Genomic DNA, 13,014 nt, shown 5'->3' with positions numbered 1-13,014 from the left:
CAGGTGAACTGTTACCAAGAGATCAGGACTTCCTTGAACACAAAAGACATAACTAGTTCCCACTTTTTGGGGCTCCAGTCTGTGTTAGTCCACTATCTGAATTAAATTGTTCGATCTCCCATACTGGGACAAAGAGTCCTTACAAATAGAGACCATCTCAAACTTATATGTAAGGGATGATGATAAACAACTACATCTATATATTTAAGTACAGGTAACAGGCTAAGTATCAAGTGATAATGATTTAAAAAACAAATTAAAATGCTTCTTTTCTGGCACAGCCAAGGAAATAGCCCTGGAGAGCTCTAATATCCTAGAGCCTTGTTATCTTTTTATGGAAAGATCTTGAGGCTTATTGTTCAGGTGCTGCCAGAGTCATATTTCTTCCCTGGGGATTACATCATAAGCATTACTGCTCTACACTAAGTACTTGCACGACAAATTATAGACCTTACAAGTGATGCGCTACATTTGATAGCACATCATTGGACATAGATCTGTGATACATACAGCAGTGCTCTGTATTTCAGCATCAGAACAACTGACTACTCTTTGCAAGCCCTAAGCGCATTATGAAAGTAGCACAGATCCCCTGAGAGGGATCCTAATTTTGGCCTTGGGAGCGGATGGGAAGAGAGCCGGGTGGGAGGAGTTCTCATACCAAGCCAATTCTGTGCAATCAGGTGCGTAACTGAAGCTTGCTTCCTCCTTATCTCTGGCAAGGGAAAGTGGGACTAGAGAACCTTTAATGAATGGGAAATGTCAGTATGAGGGTGGCGGCTAGGGAGATTTATTTAAAAAGTTATGTGCCACCTCACCAAGCACTCCATATTGCTAATAATCAATAGCAAAATAATCCAGTTAAACAGGTATGGCTGGAGAACTACTACAAGAAGTACAGCATTTAAATCTTGCAAAAACAAACTTAAACAGGTATGGCTGGAGAACTACTATAAGAAGTACAGCATTTAAATCTTGCAAAAACAAACTTACCCTGGAATCATTAGATGAATTTCTTTAAAACACACATGCAGAGAATTAAGGAGCAACCCCAGTAAAAGTTACTTGTGAATAAATAATGCAATAACTGTAAATTTCCTCTCAGAAAATGCACAGGGCATGACTGAATAAAAATAAACTTTATGGTTTCCTGCTGGGTATCTTCACGTGTACTTATAGAAATCAAGCTGGAAACTTAAAAGGAACTGAATGATACCTTGCTACAGCTGACAAAAAGCATTTATAATTGATACTTTGGCTCATCCTCAAAAGTTAACTTTTGGATGCTGTCAAGGGTGGGATCCAAGCAAAATGCATTACACAATTGTCAGCTATTCCCATCCTGTGGTGCAACAGATGTAAAGTATGTGCTCACAACTAGCTAGCATGGAGAGAAAAAAGATCCAGTTGGTCAGCTGTGTTCATCTGAAGCAGTAGAACAAATTTAGAGTCCAATGGCACCTTTAAGGGTGCTGTCACATGGTCCTTTTGATTGGGGTTCGCAGCTGTTCTCAACCACATTTAAAGATGCTGATCAGAAGGGCCAATCCGCCTCCCATGCTGAAGCAGGCTCACTCCCGCAATGATCCCGGTTCTCTAGCGCATTTTCCTGCACCGGGAAAATCAAGTATTTTCCTAGTATTTGCGTTCTGAATGCGCGATTTCGCCCATCTGGACAGCCACCTCTCGCAATGATTGCGATTAAGGCCGTCTGACCGTTCTTGGCGCTACAAGGTTTGTGGTTTTTTTACAGCTTCCAGCTGAGCGCTTGAGCAATCCTGTGCTTAAAAAATTAATTATTTAAAACGTTCATGTGCTCATCAAGTGCGGAAAAAGTTCCTGCCCGCCCCAGGAGTGAAGCTGCGGCGGGCAGCAGGAGGCGGAATGGAAAGTTGCTGGGGGTGGGAGGTGGTCGGGGAAGGAAGTGCCGGCAGGCTTGCAGGCGAGCGAGCGGCAGAGTGCGCCCCAGGTTCCAGGGGTCATTTCGTAGAAAAAGAGCTGCAGGAGCTCATTAGCATATGGTATGCTAATGAGCTACTAGGCTGGTTGGGTAGCAGGAGGCGGTGGGGAAAGTTGCTGGAGGCGAGCAGGGGGAAGAAAGTGCCGGACGGGTTGGCAGGCGAGCGGGCGGTGGGGAGAGAGGGGACGGCTGCATCTAGACGGTGCCCAGAGCCTCCTCGCTCAATGCTTCCCGTTCGGGGAGGGATATGTGATCATCCCAACCCAAAGAAAAATATTCCCGATTAAATTATACTTGGGAACAAATCACAATTTCCTTAACGTGTGACCACGGCCCAAGACCAAGAAAGGTTTATTCAAGGTATGAGCTTTTGTGTGCACACACACTTTATCAAATACTTTAGAATGGCAGGCAAGGTTTAAACTTATAGCCAGAGAATAAACAGCAAATTAACATGCAACATGATGATGATCAAGATATGCAAAGTGACACTAAATAACTAGTTAAGGTTATAAGGTCAAAAATTGTAAAGCAATAGATATGTCAAACTAGCAGATAAATGTCTAAAGGTGTCTTTTCTAATTGTGGGAAGTGACTGGGAATCTTCATTCTCTCCTTTCAGGCATGAAGACTGAAATGTTACTCCTATAATCCACTACAGAGCACCTGATTGTTGAAATGAGTATAAAACCAGGTGCTCATAAGAGGATTTTGGACTTTTTCTTGAATATGTTAGAATTTCCTGAGCTACATTGCATGAGTTTTTATTGATGTTCATAGGAATTATTAAATGTGATTGTCAATTTTATCACAGTGGTTCTTTGTGTTGATGTAATCCCAAAACTGCAGCTGGTCCCGAATACAGCAGCCCAATTATTGGCAAGGGCTATTCAGTGAGAACTTTGCCTATTTTGAAATAGCTACAGTGGCTGCCAGTTTGCTTCTGAGTTCGATTCAAGGTACTGCTTATGACCTTTAAAGCCTTTCACAGCCGAGGGCCCACATATGTTCCCGTGTGCCAACTACAGTATTCAGGCTGCAACCTGCTAGCTGCTCCTCTATTTAGGGTAGCTCACCTGATATCAACCACAGCCTGGGCATTTTCCATTGCAGCTTTCACTCTGAAGAATGGGCTCCCTGAAGAGGTGAGAGAGACCCCTCAACGAACATCTTTAAGAGATGCTGCAAGGCTTGCTTGTTTGCCTGGGTTTTTGATACGGTAGGAACAGCAGGCGTCTTTTGAGGGTTTTATGTTATCTGGTTCCAGGGGTCATTTCGTGGAAAAAGAGCTGCAGGAGCTCATTAGCATATGGTATGCTAATGAGCTACTAGGCTATTAGCATAATAGCTCATTAGCATATGCAACACCCCCTGACATCACTGGAAGTGATGTCAGAAGGGGAAGCAAAAGGGGGGGAGGCATCTTCAAAAGCCTCCACTTCCCTTCCCCAGCCAGCAGGGGGGGGGAAGCGAAGAGAGAAGGGGTTTAAAATTTAAACCCCTTCTCACTAGAGTTGGGCTGCAGAAGGAGGAAATAGGGAAGGAGAGAGAGAGTAGAGAGAAGTAACAAAGGAAGGAAAGGAGAGGAAGGAAGGAAGAGACGGAAAGAGAGAAAGAAAAGGAGGGAAAGAAAAGGAAAGGGGAAGGAAAGGAGGGAATGAAAGAGGGCAAAGAGATGGGGGGGAGGCTCTCCCACCCCACCCCCCCAATCAAGCCTCTGCCACCCCCCGCAGATCCCTCACTTACCCCAGGAGGCGGCGGGGGGCCTCTTCTGGCCTCCCCCAGGCCGCAGTGCTCTGGCGCTGGCCCAGGGAGGTGGCGGGGAGCGTCTTCCGGCCTCCCCCAGGCCGCAGCGCTCTGGCGCTGGCCTGGGGAGGCAGCAATGGGAATCCTCTGGCCTCCTCCAGGCCGCAGCGCTCTGGCGCGGACCCCGGGAAGGCAGCGACAGGCCTCCTCAGGCCTTCCCGGGGACGCAGCACTCTGATGCGGGCCCCGGGAGGGCAGCGATGGGCCTCCTCAGGCCCGCAGCGCTCTGGCGTTGGCCCGGGAAAGTGGCGAAGGGCCTCCTCAGGCCTCCCCAGGTCACGGCGCTCCGGCGTGGGCCCTGAAAAGATGGCGATGGGCCGCAGTGTGGGAAGCTGGGGGCGGGGCTTGCTGCCACCGCCATTTTGCCAGCTCCTGAGCTCCCGGAGCAGCGCTCCGGTGCACTCCAGCCCCAAAAGACCCCTGTCTGGTTCTAATCTGTAATGTGTTAATTACTGCCTATGTCATATTGAGCCAAGAAGAAAGGCTTGGTACAAATATATTCATAAATAAATAACCCCCTGGTTCTGAATAGGCCAACGGGGCTCATTGTAGCATAGGCAGAATACATATATTTGCACATGCATGATCCAGCATCACCAGAGGCAAAATATCTATAACCCAGCTGTGTTTCCTGCCATATCATGTTAGCCTTCCTACACCACTGCAAAACCTTTGCCAGCCAGAGCATATGAAGCATAACTAGTGAGTAGTGAAGGGTCTATTCTTGACTCAGAGTTCTGTTTTGTGCACTGTCCCTCTTGGCATTCTTTGAACGGCAGTTACTATATACAATGGAAATCTCAACTTCCTTTCCTCCCCTCACATAGCTGAAAATTAGATCCACTTTGCCTTATGGGAGGACATGCTGAGACTCCTCTGGTTATTATGAGCTACAATTTTTCCCTTTCTATAATTGGCTTCCCTCCCTTCAGCACCAAGGCTTCCTATTCTCCAGTAATTGCCATCTGGTAATGAGAAATCAATTCATTCTCTCAGTGTGCAGAACCTTCATCTCCATGGGGAGTCCAGGTAGATTTCTGTATGCAGACCAACCAGCAACACCCCCTTCCTCCCCAACAGATTCCAGAACTGTAAAACTGTGTCAACAGAACTGCTTACCTTTGGTGTCCTGCATGACGATGGAGCTGTACTTTAAGAAAGTTATCAGCAGGTTGCTAGTCTGCACATCAGCATCCAGAGGGAGTTCCACAGTACTTATAACTGGGAAAGAGCAGATAAGATTTGATCACCATCAGCACACACAAGTTTCCTAAGGTACCCTAAGGTAAAGAAGATGCCCCTATTACAGCAACATCCAATCTTTCAAAAAAATTTCCTCATAACTGTCTGTGGTGCTAGGCAATGCCAATACAGATATCACAATATTGGGGGTTGAAGACAGTCAGTCAACTGGTTGAACCTCCATTACAATGAGACAAACACCACAGACATTGAGCAAACACCACAAACAGAATGCCCATACAAAAGTTCATTTAGGCAACTCTCTCACAATCCTTCCTGACAAGCTGCTATTCAGGTAAAACCCTGAAATTTTCATGAAGAAAGAGGAACCCCAAAAGCTCAAGAGGAGCCAGCTGTTTAGTCCCAATACAACTGGTTCACTGAGGCATGGAACTCAAGCAAGAGGCAACAAAGGACATGCTAATCCAGTTTAACATGTTCTCCACTGGTTCCTCATCCATCTTTCACATGCCTTCTTCATCACTCCTCAAGTGATGCTACTGAAGCAGTGGGGAACAGTAAAACCAACTTCAGCTGAAGCCCAGCTCTGAGCTCATATTTTCCTTTCAGTTCATGTCACTGCTTCCAGATCTGACATATTCTTCTGCTGGCACCATCAGTACCTGATAAGGATGAATCTGTTTCCCAGTTCCTTTTTTGTGAATCTAATCAAAAATATTGAGGATAATTTAAAAGCTTTGAACCCAAATATAAGTTTTGGATCACCTTAAATCATACAACCTCACATTCAGGGGCCTTTGTCCTCCAAATGGACCTACACTGCCATTCTGAAAGGCCTATTCATCTTTGTCTTTTAACTAATTATCAACCACTACAACAAAGAGTTGTGCACTTCTTCATGGGGCAGAGGGTATATGGAGAAAAAAATCATTCTTAGCTGGAGACATTGCAGCATTTAAAAATCATACCTGAACTCTTAAAACATAATGAAATGGTGCTCCTTCCAACCTTATGTGTATATTGCTGCCTTCTCTTCCGCAACTCAAACAAGAGCCACAACAGAGATCAAGAGTGTACTTACTTCAACCAAAACAGTTTGAGACTATTTCAGCCAATAATGTATCTCTTAGGTCTTTCAGAATGCTTCCCAAAATAAACAGGAGTCTTATGGCACGTTAGACCAACAATTCTGTTATTTAGAAGGCCAGAAATGACCTAGACTAATCTTTAGAAACTTTGAATATATTCTGACTTCAGAAGATCTCAAGACTTCATAAGAAACTTTTCATTCCTGAAGAGACAGCCCCTTACACATCCACCTTCCATTATGATTTTCTCAGAACTGCCAATGCTTGTTAATTAAAAGCAGCTCAAAGCATGGTACAGAAACCAGCATCAGCACTGAAGCTGTACAGGCCAAGGGACACCTGTGGGAAGCAGGGATACAAGTGAATGTCATGACTAGTTCACAATGCAAACTAGTTCACAATGCAGGTTTTTTGGATGGTTCTATGTCTAAGATTTTCATCTTGAGCCTAACTTTCCAAGTCATATGACTGAAATTCATTAGGAAAAAAAAGCTTAAAGTGTACATCTATTGTTCAGGGAGTTGTCATTAAAAGGAATGCTTAATCATGAACTTTCATGCCTTAAGATTCTAGTATTCTATCCTCCTAAAGGAACAAACCTAAGCATAGTATCCCATATTGGTCCTTCAAAGAAAACCACACCTCTAGAACATAGACAAAAATATTATTAAGGCAAGCGACAATTAACCTGCATGAGTTAGACAGAGGTGTGAGAAAGGAGATAAATGAACTGGTCTTTTTGATGCAAAGTAAATAAGTAAACTCAAAAGGCTAAATAATGGGAGTAATTGGACAATATGAGTAATTGGACAAGAACAACAGCAGATGAAGGGGCAAATCACTCGTTGTTACTGAAAAAGGGATGAAATAAACCTGTTTTACACAGAAAGCAGGAGACCCACATGTGTAAAAAATTATGTTTAAACAGTCATAAAACAGGCGAACAGCTCCATAAGAAACCAGTGAAATCAGGAACTAAAAAAATAATGCGACTAGCAGCTTCTGTTGGCCACTGTGGGGTACCTCAGGGACCTGTTCTTCCCTTATGTTCATATTAAAGGGAGACCACTTAATGAAATTGTTGGTAGCTTTGGAGTTGGATATCATCAATATACTTACAACATCCCGCTATCTATCTCTGACTAAGCCTCCAGATGGTGCTGCTTGAGTCCTTGGTTAATGCCTGGATCCCATGGTCAAATGACTACACATGAACAAGCTAAAGCTGAATACAGACAAGATGAAGGTCATGCTAGTCAGGATGGCTCGCATCCTAAAGGGGACTTCACATCACCCACTTTAGATGAGGCGCCTTTCAGATCAGTACACTGAGTTAAGAACCTGGGGGTACTTTTGGACCTGACCATGGATAGAGAAGCAAGTCAACACTATTGCTAAGACTGCCTTTTGCAACTACATTTGGCTCACAAACGGGGCTGTGTTTTGGATGCAACAATCCCATTCCTCTATGCTACTATCACCCTAAAACTAGACTATGGCAATGCTGCTCTTGGCTCACTGCTAACAGATCCCTCTGCACAGCTGCACAACCACCATCACAGTAGCCCCCTAAATCCACTAAGATTTAACTAATATGTATTCAATAGCCATAATGGGTCCTTTTGGAGCTGCTATGATGCACACCATGAATGAATATTTAACAGCAGCAAGCAAAATTAGCACTTAAGATACCATGGTGACAGGCACCTTCGACGCAGTTCAAACAACAGGAAAAGGTTGGTTTTTAAAAAAAATCACTGTGCAGAAGCAGTCACTACTTATCATAGCTCAGCCCCTGCAGCTTTCACTTTTTCATGAAAAGACCATGTATTATTGTGAAATTTGAAAAAGGGCTTTAATCAACAGTACCAGCAAGGTTCTGAGGAACTGAGTCTCAGACCTTAAGCCCATTTGCAAATCCTATCAGCATGTGGAAATGTCCAAAACTGAACATACAAGGTTCCACCTAATTGTTTTTGAAAAGGCACATTTAAAAGAAAAGTGTTTTCTTTTTCCTGCTTTGCATCTAAGGTCTCTATCTCTCATTATGAGCCAACATAAAATTATTACATTTGTAGGTTTGGGGGCATGGGTAGGGATCATTCTGGCATGCCTTTTAAAAAACAAAGCCAAAAACCATGGGAGCAAGACTTGTGCTCAGGATCACAGAGAAGGGCTGAAAAGCATAACAATCTTTGACAGTATTGGTGCAGGTCAAGACAAAAATTGCCTTATTATTGTTAATCAACCTCCCAGCACCAGGAAAGGCAATGCTTACTATGCCTGTTTGCAGTAGTCTGGGTCTGTCTATGCAAATATGAGAGGAGGGGGGAAGGGATGGAAGGGGGGGAGAGAGGGAGAGAGGGGGAGGGAGGGAGGGAGGGAGGGAGAGAGAGAACACAAACTGAAGGTAAGCACAAATTTTGCCCACTGTATAAAAAAGTGTGTAGGTGGATGTATTTGCAATGAACAATTTGAAAGAAGCCTAAGCACTCCCAGCCCTCACAATCATATGGAATACATACGCGCAGAGAAGTGGAAGAGATAATTTCTTTAAACTGAGGGTTTTGATATCCATGGCAACCAGGCAGAATTTATCCTCCCAGAGAAGAATACTCTTCTGCCAGGATATCAGAATGACCTGAATAGCAGCTATGAGAGGGTAACATATGCAGCTCTCACCCCAAGATGCTTACAAACAAAGCTCTATTCAAACCCATCTCATTCTTCCGTTTAGCCATTTGTGGCACACAAAGCACTCAGTAAACACAGAGGAACTAGGCAATCATGGATGGACAACTGATCTTAATTTCTCCAGAATGACCCCAGCAGTTTTGCAAGCCCAACCCCATACTGGAATCCTATTTACCAAGGACAATGGCTTTCACACTTCACAGAAACAGCCCCAGAAATCATCTAGGACCAGTTTATAACCGAGGTACATGAAACCACAGAGCTGTAACCCAATCTCACTGTTGGCTGGATGAAACTGAAATTCATGTTTTTAACCTAAGAGAAATATAATTTAGTTCCATATTGGCAGAGCAGGCCACCTGCGACCTTACTCATTGGCATATACAGTAGACCAGAGCAGAGGGTAGAATGGCTCACCATCAGAAGAAGGTGGTGTAGTACCAAGCGGTGTGACTGGAGTTGTTGGAACTGGACTTGCTGGAATCGTCACCAATCCAATTTCAGGATGACTCTAGGAATGAAACACATGTAGACAATTTATATTCCAAATACTGTATGCTGGAGAGTGTAAGATGCATTTGCTCTAGTTTTACACCATTCCTGGAATTCTATTTTCCTTCTACCTGGACATGAAAAACTAGCTGTCACTTTCGTCTGTGGGGAAAATCTCAAACATGAGTGCTCACAGATTGCTGCCTTGCAAAACATACAAGTGAGTCTATAGTTCCCACCCCACCCCCTGTCCTTACATTTCCTCACACATTCCTAATAAAAGAGCAGTTAGCGCATCAGTTTGCCACCCAAGCACTTAACCCACATGTGTCAAGAACAGGACTACAGAAATATTATTGGTACTCCCTTGTCTTTTCTACTAGTTCCTCTCCACATTTCACCTCAGCCAACAGGTTCACAACTAATTTCTGATTTAACTTTATTCTCCACAGGGCTCCATTTGTGTCACAGTCATCCATGAGAACCAGCAAGATTTCAGATCAGCATACTATTCTATTTTATATCCAACAGTGAAGTAATGAAGTCTGTTTCACACAGTGCCTTTCATATCGACGCACCTCCAAATGTTCTCTCAGCAGCAAGCAGTGCAATGATTTGAAATGTGTTCTAGAACTACCAATCTGCTTTTAATTGCACAGCATTTCATGGAATTTCATGCAGGGGCCTGCCATGACAGGGAACTAGAATGTCTAGTTTATTAATGGACTCTTCATCAGCTCATCGTCTCATAAGAGAACAAGTACACATAGCTAAATGTTGCAGACTCAACTTTTGAAATCATTGTCCAAGGCAAGCTCTGAAATAAACTGCCCATTGAAATCTTACAACCCTGTTTCCTTGGAATAAAAACTTGCATTTTTCCTGTAAGAGGGTTTTATAACTGCTATGCCAGTCAAGAGATAATAGCACCGCCTAGCAGCAAGACACTGGTACAACATTTCTGAAACAGAACCTCAAGTATAGTGCAAGTTATAGCATAGCTTCCAAAAATCTATTAAACCAACATACACCCTTCTTAACTTTATTCTGTAGCCCACAGACTAAGCAAATCTGACATAAACAGAATAAAGAAACTCAAGTTGCATATACAGTTTGGACACTGTTGCAAGGAAAGTACCCAACTTTGTATGTCAGGCTTATTATCTGAAGGAACAAAGGAATAAACAAGACTTCAAGCAATTTGTCTAAGCATAGTAAGTGTGCTATTGGCTATGATACTAGCTGGGTCCAGTGTTCCCTCTAAGCTGAGTTAGTGTGAGCTAGCTCATAGTTTTTTAGCCTCCGGCTCACACGTTTTTGTCTTCACTCAGGAAGGATGGGGCTCCAGAGCAGACTGATTTATGCAGCAGCCAAATCGCTCGCTCACAACTTCAATGCCAGTAGCTCCCAAAGTAGGATTTTTGCTCACAAGACTCCACATTTTAGTGGAAACATTGGCTGGGTCATATTTAGACTAATTCGATTCTAACTGGAAGCAATATCACCACTAGGGATGGGCACGAACCAGAAAGTTCTGGTTCAGTTCAGGGTGTACCCAAACCAAACACCAAACCAAACCGAGCAAAAATGCCTGAACTGAACCAGCCAGTTTGGGCCGCCTTTCTCCTGGCCACAGCAAGCTGCCACTGGGAGAAAGGAGGGATCACCCAGGAGTCCGCTTTGCTTTGAAGTGGGGGGAGCAAAACAAAACGGTTTAATGGCAGCTGTTAGGTTTAAAAGGCTGCAAGCCATTAAACCCATCCATTTCACTCCCCTCTGCTTGGAAGCAGAGGGGAGTGAAAGGGATTGCCCAAATAGCTTGCATCTATTTCAGCTTAACAGCTGACAGGCGCACCAGCCCTGCTGTTATTTAAATGGATGTAGGCCATTTCAACAATCCCTTTCGCTCCCCCCACACACACCTTGGGAAGGAGCAAAAGGGATCGCTGAAATGGCTTGCATCCATTTCAGCCTAAAAGTGGGACTACTGCACCTGTCAGCTATTAGGCTGAAATAGATGCAAGCCATACAAACCCCCCCCCCCCCCCCCCCCCCCGTATCACACTGCATGAAGCTCCTGATAACCATGTGAAGAGTCATGGGAGGGTCACTGAGGTGAGAAGGCACAAACCTCAGTTTGCAAACCACAACCTGCGTAATTTTGCCATGAAATTTGGTTTCAGATTAGGTTCGTGCCCATCCCTAACCACCACATTAACTACAGCAGATCATCAGAGCACTCAAGAACAAGAACCTTGCAGATGAGAAGTGCAAAGGCAAAACACCCAGAAGAACTTGTGACTATCCAGAAGAATCCACAAGATGAAAAAACTGAGACAAAACAGCACAAGATAGGATGTCAAGAGCAGAGACCAAGAGATAGTACCCAAATGTCGCAGTTATGGCATTAACAAGGCTTTTAAATTAGCATTATATTAAATAGAAGAAAGGGCAGCTATGGAAATCAATGGTGAAAAGACTTCAGAAGTCAGGATAGAACAATACTGAACACCAGTCACCAGAGACAAATAAGCTAAGCCCTGTATTCCATGTGAATGAAGCCATCTCTGCTCCTCCTGACTCGAGTCATGAGAGAACAGAGAATTCTCCAGTTTGCTACTGCCAGTAAGCCATCCTACAAATTCGAAACTCTTCTCCTTTATTTACTAATAGATAAGGACACAGTTCATTCTGTTTTTGAGGTAATTTCAATAACAAGCTAGTCAGCAATTCTCCCAGGAGTCCTGCAAACAGACAGATGAGCCTTCTGACCTTTGGGGGGAGGGGAAGAGAGGAGAAAGACAGAAAAGCACGAGGTATATACCTTCTAATCCATCAAATTAATAGGAAGGTCTTTTATGCCAAAACCATGATGTGAGTACACCATTATGAGCAACACTATATTTGCAGGATGAGTTCTCAACATGTCATAGCAAATACCTCCAACATACTGAAGGCAGGGGTCATTTCCTGCAAGAGCGCACAGGAGCGGAGCTCCAGCAGTAAGGAGCTCAGGGGGTGGGCACATGCAACAAGCCCTGCCCCTTGTTCCCAGCAGCCCTCAGTCGGGCCATGAGGAACAAGAAGCAGCCAGGTAAGTTGCAGAGCCCCCCACCCCACCCCGCCTTCAGGTACAAGTTCTCCCTCCTCTGCGAGGACAGATCTACACGTTCCCCCCCCCCCAATAGCCAGCAATCCAAAACAGTCCAGTGGAGCCTGAGTGGTGGGTGTTGCCTTCTGACACACTTCCGGTGATGTCAGGGGGTGTGGCATATGCAAATAACTTATGCTAATAAGTTATGCTAATGAGCTTCTGCACCTCTTTTTCTACGAAATGACCCCTGACAGAAGGTATTCTGTAGCTTAGCTTATTCTTCCCATCCAGAGATAATATAAAACGAGTTGTATCCCACCTGTGCTAAGACGGTGATGAAGTTTCGGTTCAAGTGAACAGCTTCATAAAGGGCCAAAAGGATAGCCTCATTGGTTCTACACAACAACAAAAAACCCACACACAAAGTACACAGTTATTTGTTGAAGTAATGCACAGGTTGAAGCACTCTCCCCTTCCCCAGCAACTTTGGACCCCAACTAGACAGATAACAAAGGGGCCCCAATGTCTGAACACCATAAAGAATTGACTAAACACACACACACAGAGGAAATTCAGTAACGGATCTTCCATCACCACATCTAGCCTAACCCTTATTCTGCACAGTAGAACTTAACATTTACCATTTTTATAAAGCTTCAAGTGCTCTACATTCAGTG

The 13,014-nt window shown here is 44.2% G+C and overlaps 1 protein-coding gene across 2 annotated transcripts in view; it reads right to left on the bottom strand.

The window, feature by feature from the left end:
• The window catches only part of LOC107114425 (chromosome unknown open reading frame, human C10orf76), a 216,368-nt gene that overhangs the window by 172,865 nt on the left and 30,489 nt on the right, over positions 1–13,014 (bottom strand). For both annotated transcript variants that reach the window (XM_015415899.1, XM_015415900.1), the window contains 3 exons: positions 12,657–12,732; positions 9,169–9,262; positions 4,886–4,987 (listed from right to left, as the gene is read on the bottom strand). In XM_015415899.1, coding sequence (XP_015271385.1) covers positions 4,886–4,987; positions 9,169–9,262; positions 12,657–12,732 — 272 coding nt within the window. The remainder of the gene's footprint in view (positions 1–4,885; positions 4,988–9,168; positions 9,263–12,656; positions 12,733–13,014) is intronic.

This window comes from Gekko japonicus, unplaced genomic scaffold, assembly GCF_001447785.1.
Source record: "Gekko japonicus isolate JY-2015 unplaced genomic scaffold, Gekko_japonicus_V1.1 scaffold59, whole genome shotgun sequence".
Taxonomy (NCBI): Eukaryota; Metazoa; Chordata; class Lepidosauria; order Squamata; family Gekkonidae; genus Gekko; species Gekko japonicus.
The sequence above is the reverse complement of the archived record's forward strand: the minus strand, read 5'-3'. Positions and strand labels throughout refer to the sequence as shown.